At 38.2% G+C, this 21,767-nt stretch overlaps 1 protein-coding gene across 8 annotated transcripts in view; it reads right to left on the bottom strand.

Moving 5' to 3' along the window:
- The window catches only part of NTRK2 (neurotrophic receptor tyrosine kinase 2), a 200,456-nt gene that overhangs the window by 171,634 nt on the left and 7,055 nt on the right, over window positions 1-21,767 (bottom strand). For all 8 annotated transcript variants that reach the window (XM_017806106.1, XM_017806109.1, XM_017806105.1 and 5 more), the window contains exons 2-4: window positions 9,539-9,613; window positions 9,222-9,293; window positions 2,865-2,933 (exon numbers count right to left, since the gene is read on the bottom strand). In XM_017806106.1, the coding sequence (XP_017661595.1) occupies window positions 2,865-2,933; window positions 9,222-9,293; window positions 9,539-9,613 (216 nt within the window). The remainder of the gene's footprint in view (window positions 1-2,864; window positions 2,934-9,221; window positions 9,294-9,538; window positions 9,614-21,767) is intronic.

Raw genomic sequence — 21,767 nt, 5'->3', positions numbered from 1 at the left:
AAGGTAAGCAACCTTGGTAAACAGCCCAGTGCAAGCTGCAAGTCAGTAACAGTTTCCATGTAGGGAACTAAGCTCTGCGTGCACCAAGGACCCAAACTCTTGCAGGTGGGAGAGATCACACAGGAGATTTGACTACTATTTCCAATTCATCAGGGTAAATCAGGAGCAACTGGAGAACTGGCATTTCTATGAAGGTCCGTTTTTTTCACAGGCAGAGATCAGAATTCCTCTTTTCTACACCTGAGTCTCTCCTCAGTTACCTCAAATATAGTTTACTGCTGTGAGACTGTAAATTCTTTATAGAGTCAAACACTCTTGGATTATATACATGCACTAACAAAGTCTAATCATTAAAAACGATTTTACCTAATGTTCTACTACGTGCTACAAAAGTTTCAGAAAATCTCACAGTAAAACCTTAGGTAATGTCATGAAGAAATACTAACTGAAAACACAGCCCTGAAACAGAAATGGATACGGTACACTGCACAGAATTTACAGGTTAGTGAACTTAACAAATTCTAGTTTTAAAATTTAATAAAACTACATAACAATGTGATGCAGTAATGCACAAGTTAAATAGAAACAGAAACATCCCAATGTCTACATAAATAGTTACCCAGTGTTATTTTTTTTCTTTTACAGGCATACATGAGATTCAATAAAGTGGGTGAGCGAGTAACTATTTAAGGCATTTCATTAGAAGGCGAACTTTTTCTTAACAAAGATTCATGGGTATTTTCAATGCACAAAAGCTCAAATTTCTCACAGAATCTATACTCATAAAAGCCTCCTAAGGACATAAAGTGTGCAAATAATTAAAAAATCAGCTTATCAGAGCCATAACCTGTTCCCCCAAAAGTCATCTCAAATTCTTTGAGGATTAACAAATGTAGGGCTCATCCTCTAAAGTCTCTGAAGGAGCAATTTATAATCACAGAAATGATCTGCTGGACTTAACACCACAACAGCATGGACAAAAATGGCTTGTGCAAGACACAGTATGAACGTGAAGATTCCTTGGGTCAAAGCCTATGATGTGCATTTTCAAAACTGCGAGATTTACTTCCATCTTCTGTTTCATCCTATAGCTTCCCTGTAAAAGAGGAATGTCTCTTGACCAGTGGCTGAGCTGTCTTTTTCTTCCACTCTTTTATTTTGTGCTAAATGCACCACAGGAGGTAGGCATATCATAGGCATGATGCTGGAGGCATAATGGCCCTTTATAGACACTTGCGTGAAAGAAAGAATCTAACCTAGCAAAAGCAATTTATGAGTCTTTATCTTGTTTGCTGTAAATTTACAGGTGCAGTTTGTTTGTTCTAAAAGAAGCCTTGCTAAGTGACACCTCCATCTCTATAATACCTGGTGAATAGCCTCAACTACAGCCTATCCTGAACTTTTCATCCCTTTACATTTTGATTTATAAGCGTACTAACAGTACAAGCATACTTGTCAGTTTTCTGTCAGAAGGTTCCTGAGAAGCTATTTATGGCAACATTCTTATCTCCGATTCATCTACCCGCACTCTTCTTTCTCCCTTGTTTCTGATCTTCCACCTATGTATTAATTACTTATCAACAGAATTGTTCAACTATACTGATTTTATCACTCCTGTTCCTCCCTTCAGGCTCTGCTTTTATCCCTCCCCTTACTTTATGTCTGTTTATCTCACTTTCATCACAATGTCTGTTTGCGTAACTTCAGTTAATCTACTCCTACACTCCCTTTCCCAAGTCCACAACACTCTATCTCAGTTTTGTATCTCCTTTCTCTCTCAACCTGTACTTCATCACCCATTGACTCCACCTGTCAATCACTACTCTGTTTAACCTTCATATCACCCATTTTTTCCCATGTCTGGCTCACTCCCAGTACCCTTCCCCTGCTTCTTCATGCAGAACCAACAGACCAACACAGAGCATGAAGCAATGGGAGTGCTCTGCAGCTAGCTAGTCTTTCCATCACAGTGCTCAGTGACCGTCAAGTTATGAAAGAAAATTCCAGTGAGCAATGTTCCCCGGGCTTTAAAGAAAATAATTATACCAACTTAATTATCAGCAAAACATACCTAAAGGGCACAACCTCTTTTTTTGGCACCAAGATTTCCTCATTTCACTTCTGACATGCTGAAGTTCACCAGAAAAGAACAAGGATTCCATGTCTGCTGTTGCACTTTTGGACAACTTCTGACTCTGCTCTGAGCTCCAGGAGAGCAGTCTCCCCCTCCAGTGCAGCCCCAGCCCTCCTAAAGCTTCTGCAGGCTCTCTGCATATTAGCAGAGAATGTACAAGATGACCAAAATTTTGGAATGTATACCAATTAAAAAAATCCAGTTGATGTAACAGAAGATAAAAATGTTAATATTGATACCATCAATAAATATATGTTTACCAGTGCTTTCATTACTAAATGATTATATAAAGCACAGTGCAACTCAAAGAATTTGAGAAAATAAAAATATTCTTCAATAGCCAACCAAAAGCACAGCAGCTGTGAGGCCTATATAAGAATATGAGAGAGAATCTTAATTTGAAAATCTGTGAAAGACTGTATTTTCACTAGCTCAAATATTTAATACAAACACCAGCAGCTTTGTGTGAAGTACCCTCACAATAAAATATCTTAAAGCTGAAGGGAAGAGGCTATTTTGACCTCTAATTGATTTAAAATATATACTTGACCTTCTTGAAGCTCTGGAATGAAAATATTTTTGTATTTAAGTGTCCAGCATCGATGCCTTCTTTGGATCAAAGTTTCACCCTAATCCTTGATGGACCTCTACCTTCAACAGAAAAAGCTTCAAAGTCCTGTTCTTCCATTCCAGCCAAAAATAAACTATATTTTAAAAACTGACAACTTACAGATCAGACAAACCCAGATGGTGAAAAGGCTTCTTGGACAAACTTGAGAGGTTGTTTCTGGATAAATTACTATGGGAAAAGAGAAGGAGTACATTAATTAGAATTGTTTCTTCTTACACTGAAAATACAGTTTGCGTCTCTCAAAAAAAATAACTAAGAACTCAATAATTAAGAGCTCTGAAAGTCCTTTGACTTCAGTTATAAAAAGACAGTGTTCAGCATTACTTCATGGTTTGAAGGGTTTCAAGGGTTTGAATCCAGAATGCACCTAAAGTCAAATACATTCAAAATCAAACTCAACAGAGATCAATATTTTCACTTTTAGCAATTTGTTCATTGCAGAAAAGCAGCAGATTTAACTGTGTTTCAAAAGTATTTTGTAAAGTCCACGTGTTAATTACATGCTCAATTTAATTTATGTGAAACGGGTGTATTCCGTTCTTTGATGCTGCACCAAACTCTGCACTCACATAAGCCCTCCTCACATGCTAGCACACATCCGTATCAGAGCCTTTTAGTTGTTCTTTTCAAATTGCATGTACCATATGCACCCACATGGAAGATCAAAAGAAAACTGTAAAATGCATGTATTGGGCTTTTTTATGTCAATTAAGCATTTACGGTTTCCAGTGGTAATTTGGTGAAAGGTCCTCTACTATTCCGCAAAGAAATGCTGATCTGAACCAGAAATACTCTTCCTCTCATAGGCTTACAAAATTGCTCTCTCTACCCCAAAGCAAAATAATGCTAGTTTTTCTACAGTCTTATCGGTCTACCAATTAGAGATAGCAAGAGCAGTAAACTGTGTAACTGCCAGCAGTAAAGTATAAATCAGAGTTATGAGCCAAAATACCATGAGTTTTATGTGGTATTATAAAGGCGCCATAAAGGCTCCACACTTAAAAGTTGCATTGCATTTAAAACTAGGGATTAATTATTATTTTTTTTTAACCTGACTAAAGAACACAGTGTTTACTTCCCAACTTTCAGTCCTTGATCTCTGAGTACAAGATAACTTTCACAGAAATTACAAGTTGGATTCTCTACAAATGTTTATAAGAGAATCTTTAAGAGATTATTTTAAGAGATTTACTACATTTCATCACATATTCCTTCTGGTAAACAACACCCTGAAGTTTACAAACTGACTGGTCCTTACGTGTGAGAACGAAACAAATGAGGTACTATTTCATTAGTCAGATGAACTAGATTGCCTATGGCAGATGCTGGTGGAAATGCTTCATGGACCCTGATTGGATATAGCAACATTAAAGTACAATTTGCATATAGAACAGAAGTCGTGTTTAAACAAAAATTGTCACTATGTTTTTTTTTTCCTAATATGTATATGCTCTGTGTTGGGAGATTGAATAAAGGAAGTTTGATCCTCCTGTCAGCTTGGGCTTTTGCCTCCTGTGTGGAGGCACATCAAACGCCCTCCCTCCATAGGAAACTCTACACTCACCATGCAAAGAGAATCCTTCCAGTTTTGACATTGACAAGCAGCACATGCAGATGGCCCTGTGGTATTACCAAACAAGGTGTACACCTGCATCTCTTACCTGCACAACAACTACCTTTTCCTAAAGACAACCAGATATATACAGTGGGCTTTACTTGCAGACCACTGTTATGAATTTATCACCTTAAACAATACTTGGACAGTAAATTTAAATTATATTTTTTCATAAAGTGAGCACTCTGTATTGACTACAGGGATGCCTGTTGCAGTCTCTTTAATTCATGTTAAGTGAAAAAATCACTGCCAGGCTTCTTCTGAAGATGTTAAGGACCACACTTCCACTTTCATGAAAAGAGAATAAGAATTAGTTCCCCAATTTAACTATACATAAAAAGATCATGGTGAGCAGCCCAAAGAAGATCCATCTAGGGTTCTAAAGACTTTTTTAATTATGGGGAAAAAAAAAAGTCAAGGGTACAGAGCCTGGCTCCAAAGCTTTACCCACAGACAGGACCCAAATTCAGTTAAAAGCATGCCTGTATTTTACATGCAAATATCAAGCTCACTTTAAACTTGCTAGCCCTAATTCAACTAAAAGCAAACCTGTAGCAATCTGAGGAGACCAAAAGCAGACCAGGAAGCTGCATAAAAATTCACAGAGCTTGCAACATGGGCATAGTTCTACCACCTACAGTGCTTCTGGCAAGGGGAAGCAAAAAAGGAGAGGGAATAGATCTAAGGAGAACTGGGGGAAAGAGGTGAAGAAAAGGCCATTTTGCTACACTCATCTTCCTGCACAGGCAACTGCCTGTTCTGCCTATGAGCCAGCCCTATGTGCAGCAAGGTACATCTCAAATTGTTTCATTTGGCTGTCTTGCCTAAACCTGAACAGTGTTGAGATACAAACTCATCTTAATACCTAGAGCTGTATATATACTACACTCACAAATCTATGATTCAGCAACACAGTTAGATGCAGCCTGGCACGTAACGACAGTTATTTTTTAAAGTTTTTGGAAATCTCGGCTCCCTGTAAAATGTGTTTTAATATTTAAAGACACTGACAATATACCATGCATATGTATTACACATTTCCAACAAATTACTGTTAGCAGCAGATAAGTTTATAAACTACAGCACTACTAAAATGCAACTACTGGCTAATTTGAGTCTAAGGTCAATGAAAACACCAGAATTAGATGAGCAAAGCTATTAATTACACTTAAGTAGTGTCCATTAGGGCATTTATTTTCCTGTTGTTTATGTTATTACACAAATCTTTCCATCATACATAATGCTAGAAAAATATTTGGGCTACATAAGTTTCACCAAGAAAATAAGGTAAGGACCAAAAAGGGCTTAAAGAAATGTGTGTTAACAAGTTTATTTTAAACTGATATTGTTGTATGATTCATAAAATAAATACTATTTTCATATAATAAGAGCCCTTTAACTGAATTAAAAGATTTTTCATAGAAGAAAAAGAAAGCTGTAATAGTATCATAGTAAAATTAAAGCTTATACAGTTACATCAGTCTTCAGAAAAGTGTTTGGAGCTTTCATTGGGATAGTAACAAATTTGTTTCAAATTAAAATGTAAGATTTTTCAGAGACCTGTACTCAGAATTTACTCTTGAAAAGTGAAATTATTTCAGTTCCTAATAGTTTTCACTGTCCCAAACATAACAGGAGCCATATCTCATTCCTAGTGCAGTCAACAGGATTGTTATTGCTGATGACAACAAACCATGATTCACTGGGGGTTTCAGAAGCATTTTGATGTGCATAAAGACTTGTCAGAGAAAACAAACAAATGCATTTTGCAGGGATAACAGATGAGCCTCGGTAAAAAATACCTCCATACTTACTGCTATGTTCTATGCATCTAGAGCAGCGGGTGACACTTAATATTTTCCATCTTATCTGGGTTTATCCTGTCTCTGGTAACATTACTAAATCCCCACCAAAAGAAAACACAGTACGATACTGGATAAGCTTATGGTGCATAACGTAAGTATTCTGAATCAAGCATCCATGTCCATCAACTGAACAGATGTCAAGTCAGTCTAAATTGTTTCTAACAAGGAGCTTCATGAACTTCAGCTCTAGCAAAGCCTGCTTACCAACAGATATGCATTCCCCATTTGACTGCATGCTCCATTTGAAGCTCTTCCTGTGGCTGAAGTATTTCAAGATTCAAGTATCTCATCCAAGTAGGTTCTGTAAAGCCTAGCAGGTCATATATACACAATGATACTTTTTCCTTAAATGGTAACTTTAATAGGGTGTCCCTCTTCTGCTTAAATGGTCAGATTTCTGAAAATGTGTTTACCTGTTCAAGTTTTGGTTAGAAGCAACCACTGGGGCCAGAGACACTTTATGACTGCATGAAATCCATTTTCTTAAAGCAACAGGTAAAAAAAGCCTCTCAAGAGGATCCCATCAATTTTCTCACCTTTTGCAGTGCCTATTTGCCCAGACAGCTGGGAAGGTCTTCCGAATATCTGTCTACCTTGCTCCAAACTAAACTCATTATTTCTCACTCTGCACTCACAGTCGTGGAGAGAATCGATAGCTTTCCTCATCATAATTACTCTTCTTTTAAAGCAAAGATGATCATAGAAGCCACAGCATCATAGAATAGTTTGGGTTGGAAGAGACCTTTAAAGGTCATGTAGTCCAATCCCACAGCAACAAGCAGGGACAACATCAAATAGACCAGGTTGCTCAGAGCCCTATCCAACCTTGAATGTTTCCAAGACTGAGGCATCCACCACCTCTATGGCAACCTGTGTCAGTGTTTCACCACCCTCATTGTAAAAAACTTCTTTCTTATACCTAATCTAAATCAACCCTCTTTCAGTTTCAAAACATTATTCCTTGTCCTATTGCAGTGATGTTCCTTTTCAGTCTTCTCTTCATTGCACTGAACAGACTCAGGCTCTAAGTCCTTACATTATTTGCCTTTTAAGCTCCTAATAGCTCTGTTGCTCTTCTCTGTAGTATCCTGCAAGATGAGTAGATTCAGTGTCCTAATCACTATATAGTATTTGACAGATTCCTTCCCAGCCACTAAAGTAATGGGAAAAAGAGGTAAAAATGTAACACAAAATTCCTTTTGATTCCAGACTTGGATTTGCTTTGTTCTGAGATTCTGTCCCAGCAGAGTCACTAAGTCTTTCTCTGCAAATGTGTCTCTTAGACGGTACGTTCCTATTGTGTATTTCTGCTGGTACTGTGTATTTCCACAGCCAGTGCAAATGGAATTTCATATTTATAACCATAATTCACTGAGCAATTTTTACACAGGTAAACACACAAATTTACTACAGAAGATTATTCCCTTATGGTACTGTTATTGTTTACTTTGGCTGAACAACCACATATCCACTGGGCTTGTGCCCGAGTCCCTCCGGAGGGAATGGAGGGAGGGGGGAAAAGAGGGAAGGGAAAACTACTAGATCGAAGCTGCTAAGAAAGATTATTTATATTTACACAAAGATAGAAAACACTATAAGCAATATGCATACAGAGAAGAACTAAAAATAAAGATACTTCCCCACAACCAACGATCTCCTCTCCTGATGGAACTGCCCGACCGCTCCACACAGCTACCCCAGAAGAGAAGAGAGCAAGTTACCTCTTCCTCCTCTTTTTATGTTTTAGCTGACGTAACATGGTATGGAATATCTTCCTGTTCAAGTCAGGTGACTTATCCTAGTTTCCTCCCAGAAAAAAAATGTTATTTAGCTACACAAACCCACTACAGGTACCAACTGATTACCTGTTTTATTAATGACTATCTGAAGTAATATGTAAGTCTCACAGGCTCAGAAGATCTGGTTCACACTCCTCCAGTGACTGTTCCACATTAAGGACAGCACTTAATGTTTAGGCAGAAATGAAGATCCATGTCCACTTCCTTACATGAACTAATTGACATTCTTTGGAAAACAGAGCTCAGAAAGTGATTTCATCTCATAAGCAAAACAATCAACCCTGTTCTCTGTTCAGCAGTTCTTCCCTATTACAAAGAAATATCTTACAAACTCAAGGTTTGGTAAAATGTCTTCCCTATCTCATTAGGATAAAAGCAAAAAAGTCATACTAAAAAGAGAACTTCGATCAGTTCAGCCTTTGCTAAATCTAAAGCATAAGAAATCTAGAAAAACACAGTCAAAAAGCTGCACAGGCATCAATTCTGAAGTCCATGATCTACAAATTGCATTTGGGTGTGAAAGCAACTTCATTCCTATGTTTTGCTTTGGGTGCATTAGTTTAGCGTGTGAGCTTTCAAAGTAAGTCTTCTGGTCACTCCCAGGACTTCAGTTCACAGTCATGTCACAGTCTCTGGGCATGTGTACTGGTCAAATTATAGTAGATGTGTTTCATGTATGCACCTAATGCACTGCAGCTGCTCTTGGGAATGGGTGCATGGCCAGCAGTTGGACTCAGTGATCCTCATAGGTCTCTTCCAACTTGGCATATACCGTAATTTTGTGAAAACATGTTCCGCCCATCGAATCAGACTACAGCTAGTCAAACCCATGTCACTGAGTGTGATGCATAGTGGGGACATCATATGCTCAAGAGAGGCATTCTTTGTGCTACACTGCTTACCACAAAAGACACAGCCAAAGTCTGTTGTAAAAGACCGGATAATGAAATGTATGGTCTTTTTATCATCCCACATTGTGTTCTTATGATCTGCCAGTTCCTTACCATACATACATTATTTAAAGTCAATTAATGACAGAAGAACATTGTAAGTCTGACTTATTATTAAAGTATTTTTTTATTAAGGAAATGGTAAGAGACAGAAATAAATTAACAATCAATAAATTAACATGAGTTAGACAGTTTTAACTTAGAAGACAGACATTATTCTTACTCACATGTATTGTAGGTTCACATTTTTCACAAATGCCTGACGGGACACGAATCTTAAGCCTGAATCCACCACAGTCCTGGGAAAACAAATAAAACTGTTGTAATATTTATGTTTCATTTAAAATATCATGGAAAGCATAATGATAATAATGGTTAAAATAAGAGTCTGGGTGAAATTTCAACAAGGCTCAACTGTAAGATTTACAGTTTTTCTCACTAACACAAAATGTGTGAGGTCTACACTTTGATAATGTCTCCATATGCTTCTATGAAAGAAATAGAAAAAAAAGATAGCTTTATAAGATAAGTATCCCCTACTCACAGATTTTTAAGTCCAACATAGTATCCAACCTCATTGTCATTGATACTTTTTAAGTTTTCTTGATTTGCGATGTAACTGTTGAAAAAGCAAGACAGAAAAAAGTATGTAAGTGGACCCTTTCAGGGCTTTGAGTGTTCAGAGATCATGCACTGATGTATGAAAGTCAGTAGTGATTGCTGACCTACTGCAATTAGAAGTAAGTCCTACTCAGACCATATGCAAAGCAAAAGTGGTCCTTAAAATCTTCCCCATCATTTAAATGGTACTTTGTGGGGCACTGCTGGAAGGGAAAAGTTTAGTTTTACACAGGGGAAATGAAGAAAGGAAATCAACCTGAAAGCCAAATAAAGCTGCATTACAGTGTCACTGTTCTCCAAGACACAGGGAGAATCAAACTGCCCTAGTCTTTTCTCCCATGTTGTTAACTTAATCACTCGCTAAACTTATTTTCTCCCTGACACAAAGTAATTTCAGTTCTTTCTACATGGTGTGGTAATGGCAAAACTGAGGAAAGAGGGGCTGTACTTCATGACGTTACACAGAAAAGCAGAAAATAAGAGAAGACAAACTGCCATATTAGACCAAAGCACTGAGTCCACTCACACAGCATTAGTATCTGCCTGAACCCCAAAAGGATGTGGGTATGTAAGCCGGTCCTTTGTATTATCACCATGTGAGATCTATGAATAACCAGTGACATCCCACAGACCAGAAATTAAAATGTTCACAAATAATGCATCGTTACCTCTTCTGCAGCAAGAAGGAATTTCACAGTGCAAATCATGCAGCCTAGGAAGAAGAAATCAGTGGAAACTGCAATTCTTCTGACATTGTGGACAGAAAAATATGTCTGATTTATAGGATTCCAGATTTTTCAGAAGATAAGCCTAGTCCCAGAAAAACTCAAACAGAGATTGACCTGTATTTTCATGAGCATCCTGAACTAAGCAAAAATGCAGGTTCTCCTAAAAAGGAGGAGTCGTTCTTTGCTAGAAGAAACCTTTTATTCATTCTAAGTACTTTTAAAAATTGATTTAAAGGGAAATCCGGTGAATTAGAAAGAAGGTGTATTGCTTTCCCAGAGGCCATCCATATACCTTCGCTGGCATGTTAGAGAAATTCACTGTGTTCCCAAATCCAAACAGAAGCTTGAGAATCCCAAAGTCGAGTTGGGCTCTCCTCCAAAGCCGCAATGCTGACTTGGGCTTTGCTCTTGCCATGCACCAGGAAAAGCAAAAGGTTTCCTCTAATGGCATTCACTGTCCCTTGGGAAGAAGAAGGGCAGTAAAAAGACAATGCATGACACTAGACGGAACACATTACTACAGCATCATATGACAGTGAACTGTTCTTCAGGACTTTTCAGGATAAGATTAACACAGCGTACTCATTAGAAGATAAGAGTCCTTCATATTTTGTGTTTCCTTTCTTGAATTTTTAAGATGAGCTGATTTCCTATCTCGGCATTTACTAATCTATTTTATTTGTTTGTTGGTTGGTGCATAAGTTTACATATTTTGCCAAGTAAAAACAATGAAATTGTACATAAAAATCTATCAATTCTTTCATCTAAGAATCCTGGAAATGAATGATCATACTTCCTCTAAACATGCCCTGAAGAATTCATTATTTAATTACGTATCACCTTCTCTGTCACTTGGACCTCATAATGTTAAAATAAAGTTATCAAAGATATCTTCCTCATCTTGTCCTTAGTAACAGGACTAACAGGAATCCTGTCAAGACCAGACAGAGATAGGGAAATCACAAAAGAATGGGAATGTAGGAAAATGAACAGTGAAACACAGAGGGAGAAGAGACTCAGACTTAAAGAAAATAAACAGAGGAATCAGTTGTACAAGCTAAAGATTAAGCCATCAAAAAAAAATCTCTGACAAACACTGCCAAAATGTAGACCCATCACTTAAACACACATATCACCCATCCAAATCTGACATTCCAATTTTAATCATACAAATACTTAACCATTAACACTCACTAAAAGAAGCTGCAGAACTTGACATAACTTACAATGTTGTACAGAAATACGTCAGTGTACTACATCCTGTATTAAGACTCAGTGTAAAACAGCTCAGTTCTGCTGAAGCCAATGAAGCTACCACAATTTACATCGAACAAAGATCTGAGTATGAGCACACAATCTATATAAAAGATCAGTGTTGGTCCATTAGTGAATAGACCAAAAGGACAACATTTGGGAAGAAGAAGTGGCATGAATTTATGGTACCTTTTTTCCTTCTCTTATTGTATTCCCTAAAAGAAATCAGAGGAGATTCTCTAAGACGAATGATTTACAATTCCAGTTCCTAACTGAGAGAACCAAAAGAAACCACTGATTTTCCACAACGATACTTTGAATAGGGACACAGAAGAATTTTTGTCTAAGTGCAACTAACTCAATAACTGCTCTACAATACACTTGTAAAAACAATCTCAGTACAGAACACGACAGTAAAGCAAATTTCATGCAGTTGGAAATCCTGCAAGAAGGAGTGGACAGATGTAATTTACCATAAGCAGGTCATGTCCCCTTACGCTTCCTTACTCGCTTAACAAGTCTGCTTTAAGTTAAGCCTCTGCAGCTATGTCATAGCAGTGAGAAAGAAAGGAGTAGAATGATGTAGCTGTACATTGTAAGGGGAAGTTGTTCTTCTGTTTAATTTAGAGGGAGATCTGAAATAAAACCTCTCCCTTTCTGAAGTCTATTTTTACCTTCTTCACAACTACTCTACCTTAATGTTACTTATCATCAAACATTAATACTGTAAGAGCTTTGACTTGCAGTGGGCGATGCCAAGAAATGTAATTTGCCTGCCTGCCCTTAAGAACATCCACCCTATTCTTTAACTGAAGATTTTTATTGTAGCACAGAAGAAAAACATACTGACTCACAGATGGCTGAAGTCACATGGAGAGCTTGGAAGCTCCCACTGCACACCACAGCAGAGCGTAGCACCGCCAAAACCTGGCTGGATAGTACCCAGACAGATCACACATATCAGATCACAAATACTGACTGCTGCCTCTAAACCAAATCTGCAGCTGCCTACAATACTATTTGCTTGATTATACTATAGCATTCTGCCTCTCCTTCAATGAGTAATCAGTAAACAATAGTTGCTTTCAGACCTTTAATCTCCCCATTGTAAACTACTCATTAACTCTAATAAAGGCATTCAGAATCACACACCTACTGACTGCAGATTGCAACCTACAATAACACATTTATCTCAGCACACTTCAGCAGCTATTGAATAACGTCACACATTCACACTTCATCACTGCTACAACATTCTGGAAATGATAGCTTAAAACCCTATTGTAAAAGACCTAACTCCCCCAAGTAGGATCTCCTTTAAGAGAGTTGTCTTCAATTCTTCTCATTACACAAGTGAAACACTAGGGATAGATTATGTATAAAGTCAGTGAAGCAAACTCTGAATTGCAAAAGCACAAAGAGAAAGCAGGTTCTGATCTTTAAAGTGGTCTAGATTATTTTGTTCCTCTCTAAGTTCAAAGAAGATTTCATTGCAAGTTTCAAATCTTTTCCTTAACCTGAAAAAAACTGGCCAGCAAAAGTATGTCTTCCTAACTAACTGTTTCCTCCAGCTTAATGTATGCTAAAGCATATTACTCCATTTGGAGCTATAAGGACATGCTGAAAAAAACCCCAGTATACGCTAGTCTTAAGAATACAGACGCAAACAAGTAATACTGTAATGCAGCTCCAAAAGTATTTCTGTTGCCAGAAAACTCCCTTTATGGGAAACATATTTGCTTAACACTCCAAAAAATAAATCAATTATATGTCTAGCTCTGGTTCATACAGTTGGGAAAAAAAGTTTTTAAAAACTTTCATATTCACTGGTGAAATGTTTCTGAACTTTGGGAAAACTTCATAGTCCGAGTTGTTTTTTCACCGAGCCTTTAGAGGAAAAAGGCAGCATACTTCACACATTGAACTGTCAGTAGATGAACTACCATTTAATGACAAGTCTTGTATGTCCCCAGTCCACACTACTGTGAGGGCTTTATTTTAACATTAACGATTAAACATTGCAAAGTTCCTTAGTGCTGTATCTTCTTACAAACTACAATTGTCATGCCAAGTTTATCAAAAGGTAAGCTAAAACTTAGGGCCATTTTCAACAAACCTGGCCCGCTTTACAGTTATGCATTAAGATCATGCAGAATTTGTAAGGTTGACACAATACTTGATGAAACTTGGCATATTCAAATAGATTTCAACTGCAGCCCCTCTGAAACCAAATTTAAACTAATGCTCAAGTGGTGTGAACTCATATGGTTGGAAAACAAAGCACAGACCTACATAATGTTGTACATCAGGAATGTGAGGTTTCAGACAGATGTAGGTACCAATGATTGTAGGTACAATCTCTGCTCAATCAAGAAATCGTTCTACACAGGACCAAGCTCCCTCTAGGAAGGAATCTCTTAACAGCAAACAATGATCAATAACAAGAAGTCCTCTCTACAGATATACAGGCTTACTTCAATCATTTTGTTATATTTTGCTTTATCTATCTGATACCATAACTGCCAGCTTTCATGAAGACAACCTCAAGAAACAGAACTTCCACTGCTAAAAGACCGTGCCATAACTCAGAAAAGAGGCAGAGTGTCAAGTTAGTTCATGGAGGACTTATCATTCAGCAATTTTACAAGCAGGTGCTCAACTCCTTCCTTGGCTGCCTGGTGTCTCCTGACAAATTCAGAGCAAGTGCTCTGGTGGTTGTTGTTTTTTTTTTTTAAACTGTGAATCATTGTATTTCACGAAGAGTAAAAAACTGTTTGCCAGTATCACGGGTTCCTTAAGGGTTCTTTCCTCCCATTTAGAGTATTTAACCATGAGTCATGGAAGATTACAGGAGGTAGCTCTGCACGTGCCAGTACAACAGTTCTGGAGGCAAAATAATTAACTCTGGGATCTTTCTTCACAGACATAGGCATGCCCTTTTTTGAGCAAATCCTGCACTACACATAGACTACACTCAAGTAACAAGTTGTTCAGAACAATTTGGGACTCAGCATCTCACAGCATAGATCAGAGATCACAGCTACCTTCAAGAATTCCCTGTTCTGGATGCATAGCTGTGTCAACTACCAGGAGGCAGTGCACCCCAGACATTCTGTTCCACATCAATATACTATGATTATCCAATCAGTAGCACACAGATGCCACTGCAAATTGCTTCTCCAAAGCCACCATCCTGAACAACAAGTGCCAACCCACCATCTTAAAGCAGAAGAAAACAAGAATTTAGTGGAGATACCAATCTTGTTATGGCAGTGAAGGAGCAGATCCATGCTGTTGCTTACTGCTACAACTGCCTAGAAAATGGAAAGCCCACAGTTTGCCAGTCAGCTTTAGTTTCCTCTTTACAGTATGAAGGCAAAAATAAAAATAAATTAGTATGTCTAGAGTGCAAAGTTTAAGCAAACAGTTACTATAAGGCAGGGAAAATGAAACATAAAACACCTTTCGGCTTACTTACGTTTCTGATTTGGCTTCAAGGTGTTTGTTCTATTTTCTTCAAATAGCAGACTACCAAATCAAACAAACTCTCAAGACATTTCATGCAGCTTTCCAGATTTAAGATTCATGCCCTTGATGAATTCCACCTCCAAAATTACTTTCTCCCAAATGCATGCAAGACTTATTTAAGTATTTTCTCCATTCAGAGACCTGTCCTCCTCCTTGAGGTCTGTAAGTTTATACATTTGATACCAAGACATCAATTTTTGACATTTCTCCAGAGAACAACTGACAACTATAGTCTAGCTTTTCTTTAGCAAAGGTATTTTGGAAATGCTGATATTCCTTTTTATTGTCAGCTGGCCAAACAATGACCTATTTATTCAAAAGATATCTTAATCTCTCACCTTGTACTTACCTAGAAAACATGTTTTCATCCCCTGTGCAGACTGCTAGGAGGAGGCTTAAACTCCAATATAGCCCCTTTACAATATATATGCTAAAAATCACATAATAAATTCACATACAAAAGGAAAGCAGTGAATGTGGCTTTTCATTATTACTCAACAGAAAGCAGACATAAAGCTAATTTTTATTATTATTATTGGGTTTGTTATTATTAATTTTGTTATTATTTGGCTTGCAAGGAAGAAAGAGAATCTCAAAGGAATAAATAAATACAAATACATGTGACATTTCTTTCTTCCACAGAACCACGTGTGCAGTGACTCTTCAAAAAGTAGTTATGTAAATACTCTTTTCAGCAGTTGCATACACCACCTCTTCTATCACTGTCCTTCATGCAAATGAGAATGGCAAAACATCAGTTCCATAACAGCACAGCAAGATTCCTCATAACTGTCCTTTATGCGCATCTTTTTATGTCCTTCAGTGAATCAAAACATTAAAGCTTCTTGGTTAGTGTCAAAACCTTTGAATTCTCTTTAGGCACCCATGCTCAGGCAGTGACCTTGTGGAAGAGATGTCTTTGGTAGTTGCATGTCCTTTGGAGCTAGATAGCACTTGACATAAATCAGTATCCCTCACAACAGGTTTTTTCCTATCTCCGGGTTTTGACATGTTCAGTATTCCTTCACCGTTTGACTCAACATAAGAATTTCCTTCTGAACTTTCCTCTGAGGTCAGTCTTCCCCCACATATACTATTTCCACTGTTAGACATTAATACTTGGCTTTATTCAGTTTAAAATTACTGGCTCTTAGAATGTCAAATACTCCATTCAATGTGGTCTGATATTCATTGGATCATAGAGATGTATGTCTGACATACCTGCTACACTGTCCACTGTCTCATCCACTGCATTCAGTACATCCCATGCCAAATACAGATCAAAAGGTACAACTTCCAAATGATGGAGAGAAGCTGCAAAACTTAAGGACATCTATCCAAGAAAATCCATCTATATCCTGTTAATACATAAAATTTGCTGAACAATTTGACTCCTGACATCTCAAACAATATTCCCCTTTCCATAACCCAGCAAAAAGTTTCTTTCTTCTGTTTTTACTTAAGTCTTGAGAGACTTAAGTAAACATATGGCCATAATCTCTACCCCTTTCCTATGCAATTATTACACAGAGAACCCAACTGGTAGATGTTTTTCCATTCTTCAAATGATACCATCTGCTTACATGGGTCACAAATGATTTCCCAGACTCCTTCCCAAGACCTGTGAAACATCTTGTGTAGCCCTGATCACAGATCTGTGTCTTCTTGAAGACATTCTTGTCTCTTAATGAAAGACATACATGAATAAAACTTCACATTATGTTACCAAAGCATTCCAAAAGGGTTATGGGTTGTCTTTTTGACTTTACGTGATATTGACTCTCTTGACATTTACCTCACTCTTCTAGGCCCAGAACAAGTTGCCACCTTCTGTACGTCCAAGTGAATCTTATATTTAACCAATGCATTTTTCAGAGAGCGTTTCAACAGCACTGATATTGCTTTTTCGCTAAACCCTTTCAGAGGCATTCTTCACTGTTCCACATTCATGCGCTCTTCATAGTTACCTATTTAACTTTCTTTTATCACATTTATTTACATTACTGCATAGTCCACTTCTTATTTTAGTTAGCCAATCTTTTGAATTTATAGCTTCTTCCATTAGCATTCTTTCACTTGAGGAATCCCATTCTTCATTTAATATAAGTAGCTTCTTACTCATACTGCATATATTACCATAATGATGTGTTTATTATATTTTCTGCACATTTGTCAGTATCCAGAGTATATTTAATACTTCTGCTGAACGCCAAATTGCTGCTACTGTTTCCATAACTCTCCATGTTCCTGTACTAGGCCAGTTTGATCCTGGGAAAATTCTCAGTTGCAATGGTACACACAGACAAGCATTCTGTGTCTGTCTTTCAGTTTTCTTCTTGTATTTCTGTTCTGCTATGTGACATATACACATTGCCCCTTCCAGAATGTCATTAACTTTTACTTAAAAACGCGCTCATGGATGTATTTATTGTTATACTTTAGGAAAACATATTCTTTTGTAAGTATTAATTTTCCATTTTAATATAATGTCAAAGTCTTAGGTCACCTTCTCTACCATTTTACCTTCAAACAAAACTCTTATCCTGCATGTACCTGTTTCAAAAGGTGACATCTTTTGCAGCAGTATTCTTCAAACTTCTTCACTATTTCTGCAAAGCTGCCTTCTCTTCACCACCACTACTTTCACAGAATTCTTCATTTACCTCTACAGCTTTTCTCCTTGTTATTGCTTATGAGTAGAGTAGTATTCCTCTCATCCACCAGCATATTTCTGCCTACAGTTCTCATGACCACACCGCACTGATGTGCACACCTTTCAGCACTCCTTCCTACACACCTTTTGCAGCATTGCCCCTGTCCCAGGATGTACACGGTAAAGGTGTTCACCTGCAAATATAAGACTGAGTAGACATTTTGGTGATACCTCCAACTATTAGGAAGCTCACCTTCTAAACCCTTCATTTCAGAAAGAGTGAAAAAAAAGAAGAGCAAAGCTGCTACAAGTTAAACCGTTCATTGAAAGTCATAAGAACATGCAGACGTGCTCTAGCGAAAACTATGCACGCTACCAGACCACATAAACTGAAGGAACAACTGCCCTGTCTCTATGCAGACAGGAATTTCATGAACAGTTGGGAGAAACGTCCAGAGCAGGGAAGATGGACAGTCTTTTTTCCACCCACACCCACCTCCAGGACAAGCGGCATCTATTTCTGCAGCTGTGCCACCTCGGTTCATATCCCTCAAATGACATAGGCTTCAGGCAACATGACAGTAATTGCACACAAATCCTGATCCAGGATTTGCAGTGATATGTACTGCAGAAGCAGTATCCAGCATTAATACATTTTATTTAGGTGCCTTGATGTCACATGGATTTGCACCAATCAAAAATATTTGTAAATCTATTGTAATTTTCTCATTATTTATAAATATGCACACAGCAATCTTAAAAAGATGCTTACTTACCACCACTCCAAACTTAACACACTTCAGCATATGCTTAGTTAGACCCATGAAGTCAACAAAACTGCTCCCAGCTGGAGACTACAGTATATATGTTTACCAGGTAAGGAACACAGTATGCATAATGTGTTCCAAAACCTTTTTCTAATAATTAAAAGAGGCAAGACTGGAGGGGAGAATAGGAGATGAATATGCAGTAGACTATTCACCCATTTAGTGGGTGGAGACAAGAAAAAAAGAAATTTCAGCTTCCTGAACTAGACCCATATTCAACAGATAGATTCAGCTGGGGGGGGTGGGGGAGAAAAAAAAAAACAAAAAGAGAGACATCTCTGTGTGAGGTTGAAGACCACAGAGCTGAAGGAAATGCCATAAATAATGCTCCAGCTATAAATAATGTCCAGGGGTTCCATGTTCAAATCCTTCTGCTTCCTAAGGGAATGTGATCCCAGTTTCTCAGAAAATACCATACCTATAAAGTAACCTGAAAGAGGGCAATCTCAATCTTAGCTGTTTGTGCTGTTCTGATTTTTACTGTAATTGAACGCATAGTGGAGAAGGAGTAGGATGCAGCTGTCTCACTACACAAATAAGTGTCACAGCCTTTTAGCTAAACAGACTGTCCTGCTCCTGGACCCAAAAGCATATTTGAATACTATATGCCAAAGAAGGCAACTCAGACAGGAAGAACCAAGGCAAGCCCACATCTGTACACCATACAGGACCAGCAGTTAAGATGCTGACATGCAAGACCTTGGTTCAGACCCATGTTCTGCTTCTAGCAGAGCAGCCCTTCACATGCATGCTGAAATGTTTCACCTGGAACCACAAAAATCAGTTTACTCTACAGAATGACTCTGCTCGCTAAAAGGAAGGTCTTGTTTTTGCCCCTCACTCCAGTGAACTAAGTCCCCAATATTTTCTTATAATCAGTGGAGAGGAAAAAGGATGACTCCATTGGGTAATCTGCAGTAGGAATGTAATTTAGTCTCCTGAATCACTTTCTGGAAGAAGTGAGTTCTCCATTGCTGGCAGGAGAATAGCCAGCTGAGTTAACTGCCTTCACTATATCGTTAGTAGGGAGATGCCAGATTTTAAATGCCGAGGGCTGGGACAGTCCTAGACACAATTCAGAAGTCCATCACATAACACCCACAGCACATGCTGTGAAAAGTCTCCCAGTCCCTACCCAGTAAGACTGACATGCTCAGTATGGGCACATGATTTATTCACATATGCTTGCTATGCCATATGACATTCAGGAAAGCAGGCGGTTGTTGCAAAAGAATGGGAAAAGTCACACCCCATACACCCTTCATATGGAGTACAGCATCTGACCACATGATGTGGGGCAATGTGCTTCACAAGATACCTGCTCAACACAGCCTTACTTAGTTTTACATGTATGGTTAGGAAATTGAGAAGGTAAGACTAATTTCATTTAAATCTAAAACTGCTGGCTCGAGTGTCAAATCAACAGAAAAGCAGGCAACTTTCCCAGCCCCAACTATAGCTCTGTGGACAGACTCTTCCAAAAGGACTTCCAAAGTTTCACCATTTCACTGCTTTGTCTGTTTCAGCAACAGTCTGGAAACAGACTAACTTTGATAAATGCATTGCCTTTCTTTTATTTCTACATCAGACAACTGTATACAATGAACCATATACCCTCTATTGATCCATATTAGTACCTGCAGGTGCAACTGTTTTGCAGTTGCATTTCAATGCAGAATTATCTAAAACTTTGTAAAAGGCTTCCCCACGAAAATAATCTGAGCTTCCTCATGCCTCAATGCATTTTGTCTTCATACAGTATGAAAACATTGGAAAAGCAAAAAAAGCTGCAAGTCAAAAACACATCAAATGATGGAGCAACAGGTCCCATCTCTTCCTAACTTAAAACAGGCAGGAAAATGCTTGAATCAAGGTTCTTTTCATCCTTCACATATATATTCTAAACTACTCTGGTGAAACACTAATTCCATCCATTATTGTCACTGATTTTAAGAAGGCAAGAATCTCAGACTCACATTCCCCCTGAAATAAAGGGCATCTAATTACCTTGCTAGATCAGGACTTAGCAAAAGTAAAGTTCAAGTTACACGATTCAGAGATTATGATCTCTTAAAGTGCCCCTGAAAATGCCTTGGACACCTTTGGCATTATTTCTTCCATTTTAATCTTACTTCTGAAAAAGAAAATCTCACTGCTTCAGGCCTTGTCTAAAAATAAAAGAATACTGACCTCAAATCTGATCTCCAAGAATGTAACCTAACAATGATAACACAACTCAGAAATGTATAGCTGAACTGGTATTAAATATATTTAAGTCTCTGCTATAACCTCTGTCGATGATCAACACTCAATGCAGGTCATTTTCCTACATGAAAATTTAAAAAAATAAATGCAAGTTCACAACAGAATTTCCATGGCATGGCTCCTTTCCTGTAAATTCACTACAATTATGCAATGTGACCATGAGATTGTAGAGTTCAGCCCCTTGTATGGTGGCAAGGGAGACCACAACCCTGGACTTCAGGAGAGCTAACTTAAGCCTCTTCAGGGACCTTTTTGGAAGAATCCAATGGGAATGAGCCCTGTAGTGAAGGGGGGTCCAAGAGAGCTCGTCAATCAATATGCAAGCATCTCCTCCTCCAGGCTCAAGATCAGTGCATCCTGATGAGCAAGAAGTGAAGCGAAGAGGGCAAGACACATGCATGGATGAATAAGAAACTCCTATTAAAAGTGAAGCACAAACAGGAGATACAGAGGAGGTGAAAGCAGGAAGAGGCCACTTGGGAAGACTATAGGGATGTTGTCAGAGTAAGCATAAATGAGATGAGGAAGACCAAGATCCATCTGCACTTAATTCTGGCCAAGGATGTCAAGGATAGTAAGAAAGGTATCTTCAAAATGAGCAAGAAAGAGGACCAGCCAGTCAGCTTCACCTTTATCACTGGAAAGATGATGGAATGCCTTATTCTGGAGGCCATCCCAATGCACATGGATGACCAGAAGGGGATCAGGAGTAGTCAGCATGGATTCACTAAAGGAAAATCATGCTAGACCAACCTGATTGCTTACTATGATGGGCCACCTACCTGGATGGATGAGGGAAAGCAGTGGATATTACCTACCTCGACTTCAGCAAGGCTTTAGACACTGTGTCACATGATATCCTCATAGGCAAGCTTAGAAAGTGTGGACTGTGGGAGT

Source organism: Lepidothrix coronata, unplaced genomic scaffold, assembly GCF_001604755.1.
Source record: "Lepidothrix coronata isolate B3197 unplaced genomic scaffold, Lepidothrix_coronata-1.0 Scaffold14, whole genome shotgun sequence".
Classification (NCBI taxonomy): domain Eukaryota; kingdom Metazoa; phylum Chordata; class Aves; order Passeriformes; family Pipridae; genus Lepidothrix; species Lepidothrix coronata.
Note: the sequence above shows the minus strand (reverse complement) of the source record. Positions and strands in the feature narration are given on the sequence as shown.